General features: G+C 38.9%; 1 protein-coding gene across 1 annotated transcript in view; it reads right to left on the bottom strand.

Annotated features, from left to right (window-relative positions):
* Nucleotides 1-23,969, bottom strand: part of LOC133445971 (potassium voltage-gated channel subfamily H member 7-like) — a 55,416-nt gene extending 31,447 nt beyond the window's left edge. Inside the window, exons 1-3 of the mRNA XM_061723581.1 lie at nt 23,619-23,969; nt 23,042-23,272; nt 10,577-10,732 (exon numbers count right to left, since the gene is read on the bottom strand). Coding sequence (XP_061579565.1) covers nt 10,577-10,732; nt 23,042-23,272; nt 23,619-23,694 — 463 coding nt within the window. The 5' untranslated portion in view covers nt 23,695-23,969. The remainder of the gene's footprint in view (nt 1-10,576; nt 10,733-23,041; nt 23,273-23,618) is intronic.
* Between the last annotated feature and the right edge of the window lie 2,718 nt (nt 23,970-26,687).

Below are 26,687 nucleotides of genomic sequence, written 5' to 3'. Positions count from 1 at the left end.
GCCCAACAATCTGGGAACCCTTAGAAAGTCATTTCCAAACAATTTCAGAGTCCATCCTTCTCTATTATTCTCCCTTCAGAATACTATTTCTCTAGGAGAACACATTATTCATAAATAAAAAACATGTCATGACCAAACAATTAGAAAAACACAGCACAGCCAGGAGAAATCCCATTTCTCTAAAAAGAACAGGCCAGCGTGGGTTGGGTTTGCAAAGCTGCATCTGTACAAGCCACACGACCTCTGGCATAATTTTATTTGCACGGATAAGTGGAGATGCATGGCTATAATGCACAGCAGAGCTTTTGGCAAAGAACAAACAGAGCATATTAGTCCAGCTGTCTCATGTCAATTATCCAGCATGACGGTGGAGATGTAATGATTTGTTCTTGTGTTACAGTCACTGACTTACCAAGCATTTTTATATATATAAACCCAATGATTTATTTTAAAATGACTGAAAAAAAGAAGTGAAAATGCTGCTGCCTTGAGCATTTGTTGTGAAGCTGCTTTTACATACTGTAGCAATTAGAAATACTACATGAAGATTACTTTGTCATTCGTACTTGTATTTTTACACCTTCATATCATGTGCTACTTGAAAGTCTCTTTAGCTAATCAAAAATAAAATACATTTTGAGCAGAAAGAGCATAATTTACACATTTCCGAAGTTGGGAAGAACAGATACTGAAACATTATTGCTAATAAATTATAAACATAATTGACTTTGTGACCTTTTTCTGTATTTATTTACAGGTAAACATGGCCTACAGTTTCTGTGATCTCTGGAGCCCTTTGTTTTTGTAAAATATATGACTTGACCATACAATATATATATATTCTTTATGCTTAAGCTCTAAAAAAAAAAAATCATCTTATTTGGAACAATTGTGAGAAATACAATTTTGTACATGTTCAGAGACGAGTGGCAAATGAAAGGGACTCTTGGGACATTGTCAAGGTTTTTGCTCATTAACAATACATAAGGGATGAAAGTGAACCCCATTTTACTCATGAGGTTTCCATCCCTCATCACCCTCCTTACATAACACCACTGCCATCTGTTTCCATTGCCTGTCCAAATGTGCTGATATTACAACTACAGCTGCCTTTAATGGAGGCATGACGCTCAACAAGTTCTCTTGACAGGACCCTAATTACAACATCAGCCTGGAAACAGAGGCATCACGGCTGTCCCTTCATTCATGAAGACTTTGTTACCTCTATTGTAAAATGCTCTTGACTTTTGCTAAGGCTGCATTCGTCCATAAAATCTAATTAATATAGTTTTTTAAGAAACTAGTCTCTTATCTCCCTCTCAGTTTGACTGTTCAAGGACATTTTTACCTTCACATTTCTTTATGAGATGTAATCAGAATATCTTCATCGACCAGCAGGCTTTTAAGATTGTTGTAGATAAACCTCATGATAAAAAAAAAAAATCCAGGATCTACAAGTGTTAGATTTTAACTCTTCCTTTTATTCTGAAAGGTTTAAAAACATTTTTGTTATGACATTTTTCTGAGCAACTGCTGTCGGCACACCTATGACCTGTCTCTCATCCACACTGGACCCTCATCAATATACGTTCCACAAAAGCAGGAGGATGCTGTTCCTACATCAAGCTCCAGGTATCCAACCTTCCTCCACAACTTGATCCTGGATTTCTTGACCACAGACCTCAGGATGTTAGATCAGACAACAAATGCTCCTCTACAATCATGCTGGGCACTGGTGTCCAGCTGGGCTGTATGCTGGGCCCACTCCTCTACTCCCTCTTTAGACAAGGTTGCAGGCTTGAACATGGTTCCAACAGCATGATCAGCCTTATCAGTGACAAAGATGAGACAGCCTACAGGACGGAGGAAAAGCAGTGGGCAGCATGGTATTGCCAACAATAACTCGCTCTACACAAACATGACAAAGGAGGTCAAGGTGGAATGCTCGACACCATTTACATCAATCGGATGGCTGTTGATCTCAATCTTCATGTTCCAGCAGATCTACATTTCGGAGGACCTGTCTTGGAGCAACTAAACACTAAACTTCCAGCCTGGTAGGAAGGATTGCCAGCACCTCTTCTTTTGGAGGACTCTGAAGAAAAAACCTATCTCTTCAGTCATCCTGGTGAACAATGTTGCCATCAAAAGAATATTGGCCATCTGCATCACAGCTGATCTGTCTGTGGCCGCAGGGCTTTGCGGCAGGTGGTGAATATTGCCCAGTGCGTCAATGGCACTACCGGCCATTGAGCTTGATGCATCATCAAGGACTCTTCTCACCATCCTCTCACCCAGCCGACAAACTGTTGGCCCTACTGCCTGCTTGAATGCACTTCAGGAGCCTCCAAACCAAGAACAGCAGATTCACGAACGGCTTTCTCCTTATCAAATTCTCTCCCCTGTTGACTTCCCTAAACCGTTACCACGTCTCACTGCCCCTCACATCCTTATCTCCCCTCCTGGGACTGATTTGAATACATTTTCGCAATAGTACACTGGAATGTTTATTTGCATTTACAGTAAAGCTTACCATAGCTTACCATAGCTTGTCCTGCACTATTTTGATGATTCACAGCACTGTTGTCTTTATAGTACAGACTTACTACAGATACCAATAGTTTATCATTTGTAGTTTTTTACCTGGACCCACTTTATGAACTATATAAAAATAATCATAATGGCAAAAACTACATACCACTGTATAGCTATGTCAATTGTGTAAAGTACATCCATCTGACATTATGTCTAATTTAATCTAATTTACATCATAGCACATAAGCGACACTGGTGAAAGTTAGGAAATATTTCCTCATGGCCTTAGACAACAGACTTTTATATTTACTTGTCCTGTTAAATCTCAGTTCTATACTTGATATGATGGAACAAACCACTTTATCGTTGAGGTTTAACCTCATTATCAGGTTTAAACGAACCATATTGGCCTTGTTTAAGTCATAATTATTAGTCCGTGTGTGTTCCTTACATATTAGAGCTAATCATGGTGTTCCACAGGGTTCTGTGCTCGGACTAATATTTTTTACTTTTATTTTTAAGCAGCATCCCACAAATTTTTATTGCCACTCAGTTACATCTATCCATGAAGCCAGATGAGACCAGTCAGATATCTGGTTTACATGCATGTTTTAAAGAAATACTTTCTCTGTTACTAAACTCAGAGGAGACTGCGATTGTTGTCCTGAGTGCTCAGGAATAGACTGTCCACTCATGTATTTACTGTAAAACTAGTCTTGGTGATATTTGTGACCAGTATTGTCCTTTTATTCATAAATAAACAGGTTTTTAGGACTGCCTTCTCTTACCTCTATAATACAGCCTAAATTAGGAACTCCCTGTCAGATCATCCATCCACCCACCCATCCATACAGAAAATTATTTCTAAATTGAAGACAGGACTACGACACTCTTTATTAGTATTCTGTCTCATATTTAACCTGATCAACCTCCAGCTGTTCCAAAAAATGCTGCAGCAAGAAATGATGAAGGTTTATTGGAGAGATCATAAGTATTCAGTCCCATCTTCACTTCATCTGCTTCCTATGAAATCCATCACTAAATTTAAAATTCTTCTCCTCACATGCAAAGCCTTTAAAAGTCACATTCCATTAAATCTCAAAGTCTTCATAGTTCTATATCATCCCAAGAGAGCACTTTGCTCTCAAACTGCACTTATTCCTCGTCAGTTTCCAAGAGTAGAATGGGACGCAGAGTCGATCAGACTCTTCTTTCATAAAACTAGCTCCCAGTTTTTGTGTGAGACACAGACACACTGTCTACCTTTTAAGATTAGACTTAAAGCTTTTTGCTCATTCTCCTCTCTTTCTTTTAACTGTATTTATATGCAATTATTTCTGCGGTTAACTTAGTACTTCTACTTTTGGTCTAATAGCAAATATATCTGAACAAAAATTTGCCCCCCATTTTACTCATGAATAACTGGGCTCATACATGGCCTTCATAATTCTCATAAGATAATAATTATCCTGTCAAAAAAGCTCACTGATCAATGACATCTCAGTAGGGGGGGAAGTCAGAAGCTGTGCAGACATCCCAGAGATATGGGATGATCATTAGGAAAATATGTTTAGGTTATTTATAAAGGGACAAAATTAAATTACTAAACAATTCTCAAGATAAAGGGGCTAAAGGAGTAAAAACAAAGACCCTAAACTCTGGCACCAACATAGAAAAAGTTGACCCAAGGAACTGAAACACAAGGAATACATTTAGAGTTGCTGATTCAGCTAAGACAAAAACTGAAAATAAATAAATGAAATTCAACCAATCAAATAAACAACAACAAAAAGATAATCTAATTAGTATAGAGCTCATTTATAACCTCTGAAAATGAAAGCAAGTAACATCACGTCTACTAAAAAGGACACGGTCTCCATGATGCCAGGAGAACATGATACAACCACATTAACCAATTAACCTAATTCAAACGGGTACGACGCTGCTGGGCTCCTTTCATCAGGCCAGCCATCTCCAGCGGTGAGCCCCTAGGAACTGGAGCTCAAAGAAAAAGAAAAAACTTTGTGCCAATTACCAGATAAGTGAGCTGAGGTCAAATCTGCAAAGTAAGTTAATGATGTGTGTCCACAATATTGTTGAAGGCTGCTTTTAAAATGCGAAAACGTTATATCTAAACCAAGATTGTGGAAAAATGACTCTATTGTAATGGTACATTTTAAATGTAATAGAAACTAGAATAAATAAAACAAAGAGTGGTCTCTGTGAACTTTGCAACTGCCAATGATTGTGAATAGAGGATGGACGAGAATTAGGGCTGGGCGATATATCGAGATTTTAATATATATCGATATATTTTCAAACACGATATGGTACGAGACAATATCGTTTATATCGATTTAAAAAAAATTTTTTTTTTACATTTTTTTTTTTATGATTTTGATATAGCTTATTTTGTGACAAATTGACTTGAATGTTTTATTTGAGATTTGCACAAATGTTTTGTTATTTGCACTGTCAACCTCAGTGGAAAAGTCTGCCTGTTACTGTCTACATTGTATTAATTGCACAGTGTATTTTAATTTAATTGTTATGCAGGGAAGGGATATTTGTTTTATTTTATTCAAGAAGCATTTTTATTCTATATATGCAGGCAGTTTATTTTTATTTCATTTGTTTTATACATTTTGATATTGTGCAGACCTCTGTTAACAAAGGTACCTTTGTATTAAAACTGACTGTTTTTTTAAGGGTTTGCCTCAGAAAAAAATGAAGCTAACAGAGATGCTATGCTATAATGCTTTGGGGGAAACCCCAATTAAGGCACAGAAAAAATATCGAGATATATATCGAGTATCGCCATTCAGCTAGAAAATATCGAGTTATGACTTTTGGTCCATATCGCCCAGCCCTAACGAGAATCAACAGTAACTGGACTCTTTATCAATACTAGATTGTGCCCTGTGAGCTCTGAGTTACTTGCTGCTTCAAGTGAAGAAGCATCTTAATGTCTTCTTTACAGACTGTAAGGTATAAAGCATGAAATGCAGCATTAGCAGTGATCTGGTTAAGGGCGAATCTTTATGTTTAATGCTCCTGCACTTTCGATTTAGGAAAATACCTGAGAACGAGTGCTGTTCCTGTGCTGGGTGAGATTTAACATGGACACAGAGCTCAGAAGAGACACGTTTTACTTTTTTTTTTGAAGGTCTCAGCTGGAGTGAGCTCTAGTTTAAAGGTCTAAGGAAATCCCTGCTAGAGTTGCAGATATTAGATTTCTATATTGATGCTAAATTTATGCCTTGTTTTATTAAATCTAATTTACCTGGATCTTGCCTTCAATTTTACCATTTGTGGATTCATCACTCACTGGAAATGTCATTTTGAACCATGAGCAAGAGATTTCAAGCTGAAGAATTTACTTTTAGTTTTTTATCTGAAAAAGCAAATGTAATAGCTGTTCAAGAAGTGTAAACACAATAATTATGAAATACTAAAAACAGAGTGCCTATTAAACATCAGTCATTATAATGTACAATTTATCTTACATAATCAGTTGTACATTTAAGAAATGTAAAACAATATTCAACTTGAAAGATGGGGGATTTAATCTTAGTTTCGAGCCCTGAAGAGAAGCTGAGCTCCGTGTTTTCTAGATGCCAGCTCAGGGACAGAATAACTCTGCTAGACTCCGTTTTGTGTCAGTTGACACCTGCAGGCTCGCAGCTCGCTTTCAGCAGCAGATTATTATTAGTCTTACTATATTCTAAAATCGTAACTTAAAGGCGGCAACATTAGACGTCACAGACTTAGAGTAGATTATCCTGCTCCCCTATAGTTGTCGCTACCCAGCTCTACATCCTGATGGATTTGCTAATCTTTGGAAATGGAGAGCACAAAGCTGCAAAACTGGTTTCAAAAGAGGGGCACCCTCCATGGGAGGGAGATGGTTCACTCCGCCCTCTCAAACCAGCTGCTTTGATCAGAGCTCTTGAGGCATAGTTGAAAAGAGAGCTGTTGTGCTGTCTTTTTTTTTTCTTTTACTTTCGTATGTTACAGATGTTTCTTTAAGACCTTGGAAAATCATGTCAACTTTTATAATTTCTACCTTTTTCTGACAGGACTGTACTCTTACTCTACTTTGTTATGGATCGGTCTGATAAGCAAACTGAGACTGAGAACTGAGAAACCAAGACTTCAAGCCCAACACAGCAGGGTGATCATTAGCACTCTTTCATCATTAAAAATAGACTCTCAGGTCAAATCTAAGCGGCTCTTCCCACATTAAGTGTCCCTCTTGTCTCCAGGTCTGTATGGATACTTCAACATTTTCCACATATTTTCAGATGTTGATTTCTAATCATAAACCAGTAAACCTGTGCACATATTCCTTACTTTTATTTCTTCCTACCCAAACTCTCAACAAACAACAGGCATAAATCTGGCATATTAGAGATGTGACAATGCTGCTTCTTCATTCACAGCAGCTCTAGAAATAAGCATAATATTCCATAAATCTAACCAAAGTTGTCTCATTTTAAGCAAAAATAACTTGGAGTGAGAACATTTGCCTTGACTATAATTCCTCAAACTAGAAAATAGTCTAGTCTTATTTTCTTGAAACAAGGCTTTTTTACTTCCTTAGAAACTTGTTTATTGCTGTGTAGCTGGATGCTATTCACGCTCCCTCCTTTCAAGGCATATCAAACACAACCTTATTGAAAGTGTGTTTCAATTTGATAGGCACATTGGGATGTAAGGTGGTGCTCGGAAAGCCTTTGTTAATATATTTCAACCCTTTGTTATTGTAGCTGCTAAACATGGCAAATGTATTCATCAAGTACTGTGTCCGATTGTTTGGAGGGAAGAGCACCGCTGTGGTGTTGAAGGTGATCAATGGTATTATTGGGGCATATCAGTCCAGTCTCACAAAAAAAACTGTGTTTACATGTTTGAGACTTTTTAATTTTACTTACATGTTTAATTTTTTACTTTGTAGGGCATTGTTCACAAGACCAGATCTAAACCTGCAATTTATTCAAATTTAACTCTAAACATGTATTTTTAGTACTTAACTGATCAGACAGGTTTGAAAGTGAAGTAAAAAAATATCAAGGTTAATAATAGTGACTTTAGTAATCGTGGATCAGATGGGACTTGGACTCTGGGGTGTGGCAGGACAGTCTGTGCTATAATGACAAATTCAGCCACCTTAAAAGTGCTTCTGAACACATTTAAGCTGTCAAATATCAATTCTGGGACAGTTTCATGTTATATAAACTGAAAACACAGGCATGCTTCAAGCTAATAGAAGACATGTTTGAAAGATATTTTAAACAATCAATTTGAAAGTTGCAGAGGATATTATCCGAAAGATGCAGTTTGACCTTATCCTGGACGCAGCTGAAAGTGAGCTGCCAGCAGCCAAGAGGTAAAAGCTCAGGCCGATTTGCAGACTGGGAGGACAGAGTGTCCTGAGTCTTAGTGCCTAAGTCTGTCAATGAATATAATGAAATAGTGGATTATCTAAGGACACAACTCTTGAACGACCCAGATAATGTGCTGCAAAGGTGGATGTTGAACAAAGCTCAGCGCTCTGCCATGTGAAAACCTGCGTGTTTCATGTCTACATCCCGACACTTTGTAAAAGCGTTCAGTATGGCCGCTTTTAAATGTTAAAACCAACATTGAATGTCCACACTTGGTCTTGATATTTAAATAAATTATTATCTTTAAATAAATTATATACTTGTATTTGCACGGTGGGTCAGAGAGGACTGTAATTTAATTTGTGCTGTATGTCGAAAATATAGCATATCTGACAATAAAGCTTGAAACTGAAAACCAGTCTTTCACTCTACTAATTTGATAGATTTGTTTATTTCAGTTGGTTTATTAGTACATTTTATTTCTACCTATTTCATTACACTGACGACGATAATTTGGTCTGTTGAACACAGGCTATGCTTTTGTCTTTAAGAAAATATCTTTCAACAACCGGCCAGATTATCATTTAAATCCGGATGATGCTCATGTTATTTTCAATAATGATATATTTGCAAATATAGTGATTTCTTTTTTTTACTTTAGCCAAACAACTTTGTTTTCTATTGAAGTGTTTTTTAACTATACTAATACTAATACTACTACTACTAATAATTATTATTATTATAACAATGTATGTATGTATGTATGTATGTATGTATGTATGTATGTATGTATGTATGTATGTATGTATGTATGTATGTATGTATGTATGTATGTATGTATGTATGTATGTATGTATGTATGTATGTATGTATGTATGTATGTATGTATGTATGTATACCCAATTAAATCTGTGATAGGTAAGATTCTTAATGTTACTGCCAATTTTTGTTCACTAATATTGTAAATGTAAGGAAATCTGCACAAATAGTCCAAATGCAGGCACCTTGAAGAAACTTGATGAAATCTCATTCAAACGTGTCTGGAAATATTCACTTAACTGCCTCGGCATTGATCAAAAACTGCTTATAGACAACGTTAGCGTCATACATCTTTGACTCGGCTCATCTAAGGTCACATCTGTTCATCTGTCTCACTTACACGCGGGTTCATTTGCTTGAACACCATCACTGTGATGAGCAGCAGCAGCAGCAACAAACACAGAGGCATGCAGGCACACACACACACACACACACACACACACACACACACACACACACACACACACACACACACACACACACACACACACACACTTCACACGCATTCACACACAACATAAGCTGAAAGTCAGAGCCTTGGAGGAATTCAGACTGAGAGAGGAGAATAGCTGAGCTCTGCTCAAAGAGGAGATGCCGAGCGCCTTTAATCAGACAGGAGCTCCAAAGTCTTATTGATATTCACAACTCCTGATGCACATCCAAAATAAGAACTAAGAAATACGGTTCTCCCAAAAAGACATGAAACACATGCAAATAAACACTTGCAGCAAGATCATATTACATAAGCAGACCAGCCTCTCCCTGCACGCACATGGTGCTCATTACTGCTGGACATGGGAACTGTATTGTGCTGGTTAACTAAATAATGCATAGCTGAAAAAAAAAAGCAGATGCTAACAAAATGGTTGAAAGTTGCAGTTCATGACAGGAGCAAAATCTCTAGAGCTGTATTTGTGTCGAGTGGATGAGGAGGACAGGTTATACCTTTCTATCATTGTTATCAGGTACTTTGTAAAGAAATGCTTTTGTTTTAGGAGTTGCACTTTCTCACACAAAATGCACAGGTTTGATTCTGAAAACTATGAAAAGCAACAATTTGACATCTCAAGCTTGATTTTTGAAGTGCATCATGCTAACATGGACTGGAATGAGTTATTTAAAGATATTAATAAATTGATATGAACATATAAAAATAACCCTTTAGTAGTGCCTTTTTAGGTTCTGGTAACGCAGGGAAAGTACTTCATGATATATACAGTGTCTTAGGGCTGCACGATTAATCGTTAAAAAATCGCGATCTCGATTCATGCTTGAATGCGATCTCATTTCCAAATGATGACGATTTAAAAATTAAAAAAAAAAAAAAAAAATTTTTTTTTTTTTTTTTTTTTTTTTATGTTTATTGTTTTTATGTTCAATGTCAGCTGTTACAAAGTTGATGCCAGTCTTTTATCAGGCACCATCATATTTTTTGTAACGTTTACCTTTTGTATCGGCAGCTTCTTAATAGCAGCAAAAGGCAATGGGGGGTTCATCCCAGCCAGAGGAATAATTTGTTGCCTCAGAACTACAGGATCTGTTACAAGTCCCCTTTCTGAAAGGGTGTTCAACTCAGGGAGGAACAAATATTGTTCAAAATTGTTATTATTGTTTAAATTATTCAAAGGTTTGTGTAAAGAAGACAATAGATGTTTATTGTTATTATATTTTTGTTCAGCTGTTGCAAAGTTAAAGTAATAAGTGCAATAAATTTTATATTGGAAAAAAATCGTGAGAGAATCGTGATCTCAATTCTAAGCAAAAAAATCGTGATTCTCATTTTGTCCAGAATCGTGCAGCCCTACAGTGTCTGCTACAGTATATCAAATACTCACTACTATCTGACTTTGTAGGGGATGCAGGGCTTATATTCTCCGTGGAGTTGTCGCTTCCCTCGTCCACGACGTATTCGAAATTTAAGATAAACATCATCACCACGCCTTCTTCATTCTTCACTGGGATTATGTGGGTGTTACACTGAAAGTCGGACCCTGAAAGAGAGACATCAGACACTTCAACATACTTTCATCTCCAAAAAAGCATTAACAGTCTGTGTGAAATAAGGTTAATCACCACCGCAACAGTTACTACACAGAAATGTAGAAATGACAAACAGCCTCTTCTGGTTTCATAAAAACTTTGGTAAAACTGTGAATTTAAAGCAATTTAAAGGTAAACTCCTGCATGTAAAAAAACTGGCTGTTGCATGCCTGATAAAGGGACTTGTATATTTTACAGTAGTCAGTTAGTTGGGTCAATATTATAACACGAGAAACACAGACTAGTGTAGACAGCAGGGTTTTATGAATAATATTAAACAGAAGCAATTTTATGAGGACTACAGACCCAAGAATAAAAACCAAATTATTTGGTTATAACTGTGTTATAACCCACTACTACTGATGCCTACTATTGTTTCAGTTTATCGCCAAAGCTACCATAATCCTCATCAGATTATCAACAAATACAACACATATTCAAATGAAGACTGAAGGGATATTTTCATATTAATAGTACTTGTGTTTGCCATGTGCACTATGGGCTAAAAAAAAGGGGGGAAAAAAACTGTCAACCCGTCTCTCTTCAGAAGGCAGGTCTGTCTGTCATTCTGTCCCAGTTGTGGTGTTTTCCACATTCCCTGAGTGCAGATATTACCAGTGCTCCCTGTAATGTCTGCTGGGCTAACGGACACCCTGCCAGCAGTATTCATTAGCAGAAGTGTCGCTGCCTGACTAAATATAACAAGCCCGGTCTGTCTTAACATACCAGAGCTCTTTTGGAAAGATTTCTGCATGAAAACGCCCACAGGCACCGCAATGATGCATTGTCGATGCTGAAAATGTGATAATGGGGTTTTAATGAAATGAAAGGCATAAAGAATGTATGAATTAATATTAGGGAAGAAGTGGAAGTCGAGTGAATCGATGGTAATAAACAGCGCAACATCCTGAGCCGCGTGCTCGCATGGGGATAATGGGATCACCAGGTGTGGACTACATCTTTTCCGGTGTCACAGGTGCCTCGCTGTGTTTTATCATGTACCAGCAGCGCTTACAGGAAAGGGGAACTGTGTTCTTCCCCTTTATTGATCAATCCTGAGGATATGAAAGTAATAGGATAAAAAGCCTCAAACCATTAGCTGATGATTTGTCCAATTATGGATGGTTTTATTCTCAATGGTGGATAAAACATATAAATAAATAAATAAAAAAGGAAATATCTATCAACAAAGATCTCCAGCCAGAACAGAAGCAGAAACACTGGGATCAGTGAAGTCACTATGTTGATTATAGATGACATCTTTATCGTATCGTCATATTTTTATGCAATAAAGAACACTGACGGATGTCAAATCCACCTCAATGCTGAAGCTCAATAAAACATCATCAATACAATTTAATGACCAATTATTTTTTAGACTTTGCCCCTCTGACACCACAGTAAATTTTGGCTATTGTTTTAACTTGAATATAGAAAATTTAGAGGTGAAATTAGCTGTATGTATAAATATTTGTCAATTTCTTTCTCTTTACACAAGGAAACATGTAACATCCCCTTTGATCATAAATGTACTAATCATGATTTTACTACTTTTTTTGTCAGTGGTTTTCTGAAGATAGTTCTTTTTTCTATTTTTATGGCATTTTTGCCTATAAAAGATAACATAGAGGAGCTTGAGTAGCTGTTTGGGGAAATAAATGGCAGAATGCTGCAAAGCTTTGCCTCATTCTGAGTTGAACTGCATGATTACGGCATCCTAACTGCTCAACTATCAGTTATCTCAGCTTTTTGGAGTGAAGCAATGGACTGTACATTAAATATGAATAGATTAAGTTCACTTAATGCAGCAGTAAGCGTATACATCCAAATATATCTTTCTTAAAAGTGCATACGTTTCCAGAATAAATGTATGCTTACAAATAAACAAATTGTGCTTCCTTACAGAATAAATTAGAAATTCCAAGCATCACATGTTTTATTGGAGGAGTTTATGTACCTTGTGTGAGACAAATACATGCATCATTTGAGTGAAATGGTGTAATATAACCTGCTTGAAAGACAAGAGTATTAAATGCTAATAAAACTGGCGATCTGGTGCTATTAGACAGAACTGAAGAACAGTTGATGAACTCATCCATCACCAATCCATCCATCCATCCATCCATCCATCCATCCATCCATCCATCCATCCATCCATCCATCCATCCATCCATCCATCCATCCATCCATCCATCCATCCATCCATCCATCCATCCATCCATCCATCCATCCATCCATCCATCCATGGGGAGGTATAAGGAGATTAAGCCTATACCAACTTTCGGGGGTGAGCTGCGTGGCACACTGGGGACAGTGAAAGATGATAAACTCAGCAGAAATCATTCTGGGCCGGGGTTTACCTTAACAGATGGAGGAACAATAATCATGCCTAAAGGCTAAGCCGCAGGGGTCCCTTCTCATCAGGCCTCCTGCTGAATGTCACCTCTACCAAAACCAGATCAAAGGAGCGCTTCCTCTAAATATGATGCTGCATGAGCAGGGACTCTGCAGTCCTGAATTCCAGACACAAATGCAACCTAATCACTGTAATCTACTTGTGCAGTACTTGTGTAAACCCACATGTGTGCTCTAATTCTGGCAAAGAATTACAGTATTCTGTGAAAAGGTGGAGGGAATTTCCTTCTGTGGCGAATTCTGCGGCACTCTGCGATGTCACGAGAGTTGCAAGTGGCTTAAAGAAAGGCGGCCATCGCTAATGATGGAAAACGAAAGATGACTTGAGTTTGCTCCCATTTTTTAAATGTCCTTTATAAAAAGAAAAAAAAAACAAGAGCTGTCTGCAGCCTTTATTTGGCGCTTGTTGAGGATGTCATAAATCATAATTGCCTTTTATGTAAATCTTGCGAACATTAGGCAGATTTATTTGGAGATGGTTTCAGATTTATTACCAGGCCCTATAAAAATTAAATGAGCCTAAACTAAACATTCTTAAATGCCGGATTTTATGTAATTATAAAAAACTGGATGCGTCCGCAGCCCAAAACAGTCTCAAAAGCAGCACAATGATTGAGCTTTAAAGGCTCCAAAATCATTACATGTTACATGGTTAAGGCTAAAAATGTCAAACATGGTTTACTATCATGTCCTGTGACACTGCTGGATATGTGACAAACATTAGATGTCAGAGTTGACAGTTCCTACATTAAAACTAGTATATAATTGGATGACGTCAGTTTTGTGCAAAAGCAGTTCATTACGCAAAATCCAAAAATATGTTCAAGCGTGTGAGCTGTTCCATCTAATCATCCGTCCCACAAGTCATGCAGCGACGTTACGCCATGCCATGTGGTGGTTCCACCTAATTACCGGCACCACAGAAGACGGGGAGGCAGTTGTTTCATCACGGCGGACGCAGAGGTTTCTTTATTCAATTGAGGAAGAATAAAGTCTAAAACAGATATCAGACTTTAAAGTAGAAGACTTTTAGTTTATTTTTTCAGTTAAGTCTCGTTGCTTAAGGAAACTGTGAGGCCTTTTGCAGCCTGACATGATATTAAAATGCAAAAAATGCAAAATTCCCTTTTTACTGCAGGATGATTAAGTGCACATAAACTCTGTGACCTTTTCACAGGAGAGCAGGCCTGGGGTTTAGGCTCTGCATTCACCTTGCTCATTACTCACACTGGCACGCAACAAAACAACGACAGAGATATTTATATACTATACTAACTTGTCATAGCTGGAGCTAGAGCCGGATTTAGACCCTTCTTTGACGGCGCAGGAGGTTGTTTTGGTTCCATTCAGGGAGCGAATGTTCCCTGACATTTATATTGCATTTCCATGTGAGCCAAGAAATGTTATTTACACCTGCTTGAATAAATGGGGGGCCTATTAAGACACGCTGCCTTTTCATGATGGAAATTTCATTACTGCAGATTCCATTTCCATCATCAATTATTAAAACATCACTGCTTAATCAAGTCGTGCTCTTGACTCGATTACAATGACTCGCAGGTCAAATGGAATCGCAAAGAAAAGGTTCGACGTCTCCAAGACACAGATACATAGTTGAATTTGTATTTTTTTTGCCTCAAGCTTTTAAAAAGTAATAAGAGAATATTTCCCTTGCCTTCTTCTTGCCTCAAATTAATGTACAAAAATGGACCTATTGAGTAATGTAATTGATAAAACTAATTGTTGTTAGATTTGCTTCTCCCAATGCGCTCTCCTCCACTGCAGCTTTTAAATACGGCCCTGCAACCACTGGCCGGTAGCACGCGTTGTCTAATGTAATCTGACATGTTTCTGTTGGAGGGCTACTCTGCTTAAGCCAATACACAACATTGCTGGGGCATAGCCAGTCAGGACTGGGACACGCAGGGAGAAGCCATGCAAGCTAACCCCTTTGTTTATAGTCTCCGGGGCTCGTGGCGATATCTCCTCCCAGCGAGGCTGCTGTGAGCCACGCGGCCTGGCCTCATTTCACCTTCAATCAGTGTCTTCCCGAACCATCAGGGATAACAAGCAGCTCGAGCTCAGACAACGTTTCGCTCGTGTTTCTGTTTATCAATTCATGATACTCAGCTTCGCAATCTTTAGTTCAGTTTAACTTTACAAAAAAAACGCTGACAGGATGAACGCACTTGGCCGGAAAGTGTAATCTAACAAACTGTCACCGGAGAGTAGAAAAACACATCCAGTATGGAGAACAATGCTGCAGTAGACTGCCTGAAGGGCTGGCCTGGATACCATTTTAAGGATGCAGAGGTTTGGAGGAAGATTGAGGTCGAGGTTCTGGACATGGTCGGGCCCAGATCATGCATCACTGTTCTTGGAGTCACTGGGCTTCCACAAAAACCCTCCCGGATGTCGAGTGTGTCGAGTGCTCAGGGGAGGCTGCAACATGTTGGAGGTGGGAGCGTCAGCAGGTCAAAGCTGGTGGGCAGTTGGAACCCAGTCCCCTAACGCAGTGGTTCCCAACCTGGGGTCCGGGCCCCCCCTGGGGGGGCGCCAGAGATCTCTCGGGGGGGCGCGAAACTCTGTCTGCTTTGAAATTATGCAGTTGTAAACATTATATTTGCGAATGAGTCATTCATAAGACATTGTTAGGAATAATTTATGAATGTCTTGAATATTTTTTGTGTTTTTTATACACTGGTGACAAACACAGGAAATGATTTCGTTCCTTATTATTATATCATTACTCATCATTTAATCTACTCCGACAGGTTGTTAAAGGAAAAATGTTAAAAATTTTGGCCTCATATTAAAAGAGACATTTTTCAGAAATATTTTTATTTCCTTTTATGTCCTTTTGTGCGTATTTTATACATTTGTGACATTGGAGAAAAACAAAGTCATATGTATACAGAGTAAACCAAAGAGAAATGTATCAAAAAAACATAATTAATGTTAATTTTTTCAATTAAAGACTAGTTTGGTGCTAGTACGTACGGGTCAGGGGCCCGGCTGGTCTTAGACACAAGTAGGGGGGGCTCCAAGGAAAAAAGGTTGGAACCCAGTCCCCTAACGCACAGCGACCGTGTTGTATCGGTGCATGAACGGCCATCCCTTTTTTGTAAACAAAAATCCAAACAGAGCACCGTGTCAGTGTGTGTTTACACGCCGCGTGTTGGCATGGCGGGCTCATCTGAGTGACAGGAGCATGTCATCTCCCCTCTGTTTCATCTGTGTCACGACCTCCCAAGCTGTTACAAATAGACAACAAAATGTACAACAGTTCTGCATCGGGGGAACGTGAATACACGCTAAGGTGGAATATCAGCCCAAAACTCCCACCTGAAGTTAGTGTGTGTAAGGAGCTCGAGGGGGGAATTGACCTCTGGCAGGCTGTCTCAACAGGGCAACCGCTGCTGGCGGATAGCAAGCGAGAGACCCAGTCAGACGCAGCAGGTACTACCCACGTCCCCCAGGAGGCTCCCTCAGCTGAATGCATATTTTTGCATACTATTTCACGCTATTAGAATCAGTTACAACTGTGTTTCAGGTTAGTTTAACCGCCTACTTTTGTCTAGCTCGATTTAAAGTATTGCCACACAGCTGAGGTCTGAGACATTGTTGTCTTTTTTTTAACCGGTAAAGCAGTCAAAAGTAAAAGTATGCTTATTATTTAGCTTTTTCTTTTTTTTATTGGACCACAATATTCATATTTCCACATTTAAATGATCCAAAAGCCTGACTTATAAAATAATACACCAAAAAATCCAGATTTTTTGTTGAAGATTTTATTACATATTGAGATTAAAAACACCTCTAAATTTGTCTTTAAAAAGTTCTAAATATCCATCGATTTTCTGTACCTGCTTCATCCTTTGAAGGGTCACGGGGGTCTGCTGGAGCCTATCCCAGCTCAGTACAGGTGAGAGGCAGGGGTTCACCCTGGACAGGTCATCAACTAACCTACTATGCATGTTTTTGGACCGTGGGAGGAAGCCGGAGTACCGGGAAGGAACCCACACAAGCACGGAAAACATGCAAACTCCACACTGAAAGTCTCCGCTGTGGCCAGGCAGTCTGACCGGGAACCTTCTTGCTGTGAGGCAACAGTGCTAACCACCAAGCCACCGCGCTGCCCCATTCTAAATATCAATTTTTCTTATCATTATGAATAAATTAGTCAATTAATGTATTTTTTTGTGTTTATTAGTTTTGTTGTTTTATTAGTTTTTGGTCCGTATGAAACCTTTTTTTAATTACACGGTGGGTACCGAGGTATTCATGTATTAAATTTGAGACGTATGGGATTTTGGAGTTATAACATGTTTACAAATGCACTTTCCTGTTTGGCTAAAGGCAAATAAATATACATGTACACCTGAATACCATATTTGAAAAGCGGATGACCATTTAACAATGAACATTTGGTTTTCCGAACACTCGGATCCGGTCCTAATTATCTGACCTGGTAGAAGAATCCGCAAAAGGTTTGCCACTGAAATTTTATTTCTTTTGTGTACTTGATGGTTTGTGGCTATAAGAAAAAGTAGTTTCCCTAAACGGCTGTTATCACAACACAAAGTTTCCATATTGAAAATGATATTCATTGAGATGATCTTATATTACAGGACGCTATTCAAATTTTCACAGAATTACGGTCTGATACAATGTGATACATGTGTTTGAATGGCAGGTTTGCTGCTAACATACAACACTGGTTTAGGAAAACTGACGTGAAAGACAACAAAGAAGGCTTGACATAATTAAAAATGCATGAGCTGTTTTCGAGTGTGGTCATCCAAGTGTCTTGCAGCACACCTTGTATAGTGGAGGACACTCTGTGTCACCTGTCCCCTGGCTCCCCCGCCACGTGGCCCCTCAGTCCCCTCGGTGGAGAGTCACCCATGAAACCCTGCACCCACGCACGGCACATGTCCCCGCTCATTCACCACGCTTAGCCAAGCTGCCACTGTTATGTAGCCATCATCATTTAGCTTCTGCCTGCTCCACGGTGTCAGCTTCCTTTTGTTAAGACTCATTCAAGTACAAAGTATTATTACACCCTGTGGAATAGGATAGCTTTACAAAGCCATTGAGGGAAAGCATTTATCTCATTGATAATGTATCCCCACTGGAGGAAGACTATATGTGTGGTGTCTCCTCCCGCAACCCAGCTTGGTTGTTTCACATAGAGGAAGTCATAAATTAAAATAAAATGTCTTTGCTGTGCTCCCACACTCGCTGTTGTTCTATTACTTTAACTTTTTAAGTGTATATATAAGCAGCTTAACGTTTTTTTTTGTTTTTTTTTTCCAGTGAAAAGGGCCAAAGCTTCGTTGCTCTTGATCCCAAATAGCTTCCTGAAATCAGAACACCCCTTTTAACGATTTCTCTGTGTAGTTATTGATGGGACAACAAGGCAACACAGTTCCGATCCTCCTAAAACTAGAATTAAGGGCATGCATAGATCATAATATAAGCAATATTCAAAACGACTGATTCTTTTTCATGTTAAGCGGATATGAATGGAACATTGCGACGTATGGTGGCAAAAATTGAGAACGGTGACAGAAAAAAGGATGAACTGATTTGCATTAAAACTGATAACCTGTGACGCATTCTGGAGAGTAGACACGGAATACTTCCCCTTTCCAGCCATCAGATTCAATTTGCAGACGATCTCAAATCGATGGGTCGATCGCTCTCGAGGATGAAATGAATCTTTCAATTCTCTACAGCAATGGGAGCCCACCAATTTTGCCCTCCATACCAGTTTAATGCATTTTCTCCGTAAGCTGCTCATTCCCAGGCACCGAACTGTCAGCCCCTGACATCTTTATTCATGAGCACACACACTGACTGTAAATTCCTCGGAGAAGTATTAAGAGTTGTGTCTTGAGCTGAGATGCACACCAGGGAGGATTGTCGAGACTGAGCGCAATGATAATGTTGGAGCTCTCATCCGGCGCACTTCAAACGCCTCAGGCACATGACAGCACTGAGATGCCATATGGAACATACATGTATGCTGGGTGGATCAGAAAGGAAATTAAGTAGCTTAAAATACTTAAATTTGCTTTACATACGTGGCTCCAATTTGATTTGTGAATAATGAAAAAGAGGAGAAAAAAAAGGTCTAGTTGGATGGCTGCTGATGCTTGATTAAACATGTATCCATGGCCTAGAAAATAGTCAAACTCAGGATTAAAAATTAAGACCCTGGCTTCCTATGATTAAATAAAATATTACATTCTTTCTTCTTTTTGGACCCCTGATCCACAATTGTTCTGTTTGTGTCTTGGAAGATATCCCAGACAGAATAATATCAATTCAAGTCGACAAATAAAAGGCACCTACAGGTGCAAATCTAAAAGAAAACAGTTGAGGTCTATAAGAGGAGTGCCGCTAGACTGTCTCAGTGCAGCTACGGTATACTGACCATAAAAAAAAACAAGAACAAAAACAGAAAACTCCTGCGAGAGCACAGCAGGAGGTGGTCAATCCTGGGATTTATGCCCCTGAGTGGTAACATCGTATTAATTCTCTCTGATTCTGGATTGCCGTCCCGGCGGTACATCATTCATAACAGGACTGGGATTTATGAAATATGAATGGCAAACACCAGTTTTACCATTAAAGAGAGTGCATTTTTACATCCTTAGGCAAATCCAGCAAAGCTGTAATGTATCAAATACACCGAAATCTGACTGGTCAGTGGATCGACCCCCCCTGTCTACAGCAGCAACTCTACATGTACCTTTGCAGCAAAACACGTCACAAACAAACACTTAATAGACCTTCTGACACATTTGAATCGCATTCTTTTTCACAAATGTCAAGTAAACTAAGCCCCTTACTGCATGATGAAGTCAGAAAACAACCATTTTATTACAGGTAACTGAATGTTGACTATGGGTATTTCTGAAAGATTTAAGTTGTACAAGAGGAGTTGGTTGGTTATTCAACACTTCTGGAGGCAGAAACTTCCATAAGAGTTGTCAGGATACCAATGCCAGCATTGGAAATGCTCCGCCGAAAATAAGGATATCAAGATCTAAAACAGGAAGTTGCAATACTGACTTGCAATTTCCCATTTTAATTTAGGGAAGCAGTGGCACACGCTTTGTTGGATTCAGCTGTGTATCCAGCAGTAGTACTTTGTTGGCAACATTGCATCATCTTAGGCCGGAAAAATCTCACCAGGAATACTGTGACATGCTCATTATGCAAGACTTTCCGTTTCCAGAGGTGGTCGAGAATGTTGCTAAAAATAACACAAGCAAAACCAGATTAAGCTTTCAAGGAGCCACCATGTGAAAAAGCACAAGTTCATTACGCTACAGGGAAAGACGGATGAACGGCAATGAACAAATTCAGAAATTAAAGAATTCCCCCAAGAAAAGCCAAAAAGCCTCACCAAGAACAAGCAAAACTGTAGGATTCGTTGTCCTGGATAACCAGACCTGTTGGTCGCTCAAAACGCTGCATTTTACTGCTTAAATAAACATCTGCAGCAGTTTCCCTTGTTGGAAAAACATCTCCCAAACTGTTCGCTCCAAACGTTATGAGACTGAATAAACACATTTAATTTAAGCTGAAAGAAGACCGAACAAGTAGGTTCATGGGTACATATTGACCTCCAGTGTGTTTAAATGTCAAAATATAGAGGCTTTTTTTATTTTAAATATTTTTTGACAATGCTTTAAGTTTATTCCTAGATCTCTTTATTTAACTGATAGTCCTTATTTGATGTTGATTTATCTTAACCGTCATGCTAGATAATAAAAAAAAAAAAAGACAGTATATCCCAACCATGGTTTATTCATGCTTTGGATACTCATACAAGGTCAGTCGTAAGGATTAAAAATTTAAATAAAATAATAAATAAATAAAAGGACAATAGTATTGAATAAGAAAACTGTATCACCCAATACCACAAACATCAATATCAGAATCATAACATCTCTCTCAGACCCTGTTCTGCTGCGGCCCGGGTTCAACATAACCTTCGACGTCTGTGTTTTCAAGATAATCAAATATGAACACATAGTCCGGTTTGCTTGCACCAGGAATGATAATGTTGGGCTGTGTCTCTCGTTTGCAAATTGTGACAATATTTCAACTAATAGAAGCAGTGATGTACGTATGTTATGCAGTTTGGAACTTTGGTTTTTTTTCTCAAAAGACCAAGACGACAGCAACCCATATGCCGCACAAAAAGATTTCAAAAGGGCGACTTCACACTGACTGCATCCATATTTATACGTGAACTATTGGCTTCATCAATGTTTCCAGCAGTTCATCAAACCATAAAATCTGGTGGTCATGTACGACGTGACACAACATCTGAGGTCTCACGCGTACATGTTTAAACCTCGTGCAGTCCTTTTCCTCCACACACACACGGTGTACAAAGCAAGAATGTGCAACTCACATTATTCAGACCGTGCAGGCAAATGTAACAATTAAAGCCGGACAGGTGAGGTAGAAATGGAAAAAGAAAATACTCTTAGATACCCTTGGTTAGCTGTGGATGTTATATAATAAAAAAGTGTGTGGAAAGGTTACACACGGCTCTAGCAGTGATCTTTCTAACACAATTGCAAGAGGAGAACGGGTGTTTAAAGATTGTACAGATTTTGTATAACATCTAACTGTTGTTGGCTCGGGTGCTGCCTAAGGCTTCCAAATGCTGTTCAAACAACCGTCAACAGACCATGCTCTCTGTCCATCTGTACATCTGCGTCTGACTCTTGATCATCTCCATGCAAAGCTGACCCGATAAAGAGGCTGCGTGCTCATTGGCTGCAGGTAAAGCAGAAGGGTTTCTGCTCCTCCTCCTGAACCCATGATGGTCTCCTCGCTTTAAGCCGACTGACTTTTTGGCCTGTCATTTATAATTCAGTGGGGTTTTTTTATTTATTTATTTTTTTAACCATCTCTCTGAATTTAGAGAGTTGATTGCTTGAGTTTCTTTTTTTTTTGTTTGTTTAATCTGTCGGTGATGACGGGGCTGAGGCAACCAGATAAAGCAGAATTCCATTTAGCAACATCACAAACGATTGTCTCACCTTCACATGTTGTAAAAGTCTGCTTTGTCTTTGCCGCAAGCTTTCATTCGCAATAAGAGTTTTTTTTTATGTATAAATGATAAAATTGAGGAAAGGGAAAACAAAACCCAAAGAATTAAAAATTAAGTAGTTAATTTGACCGTATTAAATATAACTTCATGAACCTGGGAATATGTTACTTTACTTTTAGACGTGCTTTCTTCGTACACAATGGACTTGAATGAATATGAAATTGCACTTGTACCGAAGGAAATGAGAATAATTTCAGACAGAGAGATGATTTGCAGTGGCTGCGAATGTCAAACTGAAGTAGCATACTTTGCACATTCAAAGCAATATTACCAAAAGACTGTTTTCATGGCACGCAGGCATTAAACACAAGCCAGATCAAAAGGAGAGTTTTCTATTAGGGATTCTTTGGGCGTAGAAGCAAAACTATTTGATGTTAAAGTGTGCTCTTCTTACATTTCTATGCAGAACCCTTCTCTCTACTTCTCTACTAGCTCTCTACTTCCACACAGTAAATTAATAACTCAAGCTTAAACTTGCAGGATGGGGTTATATTGAAGAACCCCAGTTTCCCCGTGTCAGGGCTGATGTAGGCTGTACATGTTACTAACGATCCAGTTGGGCAACATCATGAAGTGGATATAGAGAGAGGAGCTGCAGTAGGGGGACTATTCTCATCAGCAGCAGGACATTGCAAAAGACTCCTCTGGGCTTACAGACATGCTGTGGTAACAACACAGCTGCAGCAGGTCAGTTACTCACCATCTTTACGGTGGTAGGTTATCTCCAACTTGCGCTCCTCGGACCCGGCCACTGCCTGGGCCACCTGGCTCATGGCTTCTTTGTCAGTCAGGTCCCCATGGAGGAAATCACAGGTGCAGGGCTTCTGCATGATGTCTGGTCTTGAGAAGCCTGTCATCTCACAGAAGCCATCGTTGCAGTAGATAATTGCACAGTTCTCCACCCTGGCATTGGCTATTATAAATTTCCGATCTGCAGGAAGAAGAAATATGAATGTACAAGGATCTCTATCAAGTCAAATCAAACATTAGATTACAATAGCTGCTTACAAACAAAACAAATTATAGAAATTATGAATGTAAAATATTAAAAATATTTCACTTCCTTAACTTTATTTTGAGAAATAGGCTACTGTCAAGGGAAATAAGCATTCTACAAATGATTTGAGAAGCTGATCTCAAACAAAAATATATTTTGTTAGAGTAGTGATAAATTATAGTCCTCCTGAAATGTGTTTCATGAGCTCTTACATAAACCTGCATTTAAGCCATTAGGACATTCCTTGGAAACAGGATTTGGACATCAGTAAGATACTTACTCTGACCCTCGAATTTCCGAATAATTAATCCAAGGAAGGTGTTTTGCGGCGCAACGTGACCTCTTCGTATAGGCATGTTTATATTCAGATAATACCAGGATCCCCAGTAAAAACAAAAACAATAAAAAAAACCCGGCGTCTTTACAAGTAAATCCCGAAGTTGCGTCTTGGTGATGCGTCCTTCACCATGCTCGGCGAGAGCGCTCTTTCCACTTTAAATGAGCTTCCTACTTCGTCGAGGAGTCATTTATCCAGCTTGTATGCATGTCTCCTCGCCGAACAGCTCGGAGTCGGAGAGGATTGCGTGATCTGCACACAGTTCGCGCAGCATCTCGTGCTGAGGATGGATGGATGCGAGCCTGACGTCCTCTGCTGTGCTGCGCGGCGCTTCCAGCGGACGCTGGTTAAGCCTGAATTATGGTTCTGCGTTAAATCGACGCAGAGCCTACGGCGTCGGGTACGCGGCGACACGCAACGTACGTTGCGCGTCGCCGCGTACCCTACGCCGTAGGTTCTGCGTTGGTGTAACGCGGAACCATATATCATCCTTTAGTATGTCAAGGGGAGTGACGTTGCTCCCAGCGGGCTTCACTCCCTCTACCTCGGGCCCCCTGCAGTGTCACAGCCGATGGACTTTACACCTAGATACCCGCCGTGACGGAGGAACAGTTGATTCTTCTACTGTATGTAGACGGAAGTATTAAGGTGGGGAGAGATTCTGTTACAGTATTTTCATCTTCCATCACAATCATGTGAAAAATAATACGTTTTTTAAATTTCCAAGTATTCATATCCAGGGGCGTCAATTGGGTATGCCATTGCCAAGGTATGGCAGCCGCCACACCTTGGCTTCAAGGGTTAAATGTAAGTGTTTGTTTTTTTAAATACATTTATGGAATTACTCTGTGTCTCTTTGTATTGATTATTATATTACTTAATACATATAGAATAACTACAAATACAAATCAGAACAACATGATTTCCCTAGTTATTATACACTGCAAAAACTCAAAATCTTAACAAGAATATTTGTCTTATTTCTAGTTAAAATGTCTAATTTTTTGTAAAAAAAATATCTCATTACATTTAAGACAAGACTCAAAAACAACCATATTTTCACCTGTTTCAAGTAGATTTTCACTTAAAATAAGTAGAAAAATCTGCCAATGGAACAAGATTGTTTTGCTTGTAATGAGAAGATAAATCTTGTCCCACTGGCAGATTTTTCTACTTATTTCAAGTGAAAATTTACTTGAAACAGGTGAAAATTGTCAAATAACAAGTTATTTTTCTGGTAATGACTCTTGTTTTAAGTGTAATGAGATTTTTTGGCCAAAAATGAGACATTCTAACTAGAAATAAGACAAATATTCCTGGTAAGATTTTGAGTTTTTGCAGTGAGCGAGACTGCATTTGGAAAAGTTTAAATTTTCTTGACCACACAGATAAGCTCCATAGCAGACTTCTGTGATGAGTATTTGCTGGACGTGTTGATTGATGACTGACTCGTAACCTTGCCATACCTTAACTTCCACTGAATTGACGCCACTGTTCATATCTCAAAAATAATCTACTACAACAATTACTACTGCTACTACTTCTACTAGTAACATGGTAATACAATTAGGAAATGCAACCACAGTTGAACAAGTGATGATTTAACAATGTAAAAATCAATAGCCAGGTATTCCTTCATAGTGTGTAGAACCATAACCAGGTATTCCTCCATAGTGTATAGAAATCAATAACCAAGTATTCATTCATAGTGTGTAGAAATCAATAACCAAGTATTCCTTCATAGTGTGTAGAAATCAATAACCAAGTATTCATTCATAGTGTGTAGAAATCAATAACCAAGTATTCCTTCATAGTGTGTAGAAATCAATAACCAAGTATTCCTTCATAGTGTGTAGAATGCCATTCAGCAGAAGTATATTTCTGAATAGCAATATTAGTCTCTTGTATTGTTGCAAAATAAGGAGGAATCCTGGCTCCCTTTTGGATCTATCTCTTAAAGGCAGGGTAGGCGATTCAATGAGATCTGTAGGCAAGGCATGGCAAATGTATTTATAAAGCACATTTCACATGATGAGCATGGACTCAATGTGCTCAAATACATAAACAAACAAACAAAAATGACAAAAGTATGTCAAGAGAAAAACAAAAATAACAACAATAATTCCATTTTAACAAAAGTGCGATCACTCGGCCAATCTTGTAGAGTTTAGTCAAACGTCTGTGCAAAAAGGTAAGTTTTTAGTCTGCTTTTGAAAGAGGGCACTGTTGGAGCAGACCTTAGTTCCTGCGGCAAGGAGATTGTAGTAGTGACTGAAAGCACCATGAGCAGATCTAGTGTGGATTCTAGGTATGATGAGAAGACTCTTATTTGATGATCTAAGGGATCTGTCCGGTATGTATTCAGTGAGCAAGTCAAACATGTAGGAGGGAACTAAGCCATTCATAGAAGTCTGTAACTCAGAACACTTTTTTTTTTGTCACAATCAATGAATATCTTCTCACTATCTGCAAAATGCAGATTTTGTGTGTACGTTATTAAAAAAAAAAGGGCAGGTTTTCATAGAGATCCCTGGTGTCTTTAACTAGAAACCAACAGAGCGGGGGCAGCTTGCACCCCAAGCCAGTAATAAATGTTGGTCTTGCCAATCACTAGCAAGAGAGAGGGTTGGTACTTGTACTCTGTATATGAAGTGGGGTGGGGAGTGTGGGTGGGAGTATTGCGATATGTTTCCTTGGGAAGCACTTGGGAGGGTGGACAGGGAGGGTGGAGCTAGCTCTCCAACAGCCTGACATCATGCAGAAATCATTTACCCTGACTTTAGAAATTCCACATTTGTCTATTGTTCATTGTTTATTGTTCACCTTTAATACCACGGAGAGCGAAACTACCGGAGTCAAATTCCTTGTTGGACTCTGATTCTGATTAAATATTCTTTTTAGTCAGGTTGAGGTCTGATAAAAAACCAAGGGGCACCACTACACCCATCCCAACCTCAATTAACAGATATTCCAAATGCCAATAGAGCTTGGAATGCATGTGTCAGCCATGTT

Source organism: Cololabis saira, chromosome 6, assembly GCF_033807715.1.
Source record: "Cololabis saira isolate AMF1-May2022 chromosome 6, fColSai1.1, whole genome shotgun sequence".
In the NCBI taxonomy this organism is placed as follows: domain Eukaryota; kingdom Metazoa; phylum Chordata; class Actinopteri; order Beloniformes; family Belonidae; genus Cololabis; species Cololabis saira.
Note: the sequence above shows the minus strand (reverse complement) of the source record. Positions and strands in the feature narration are given on the sequence as shown.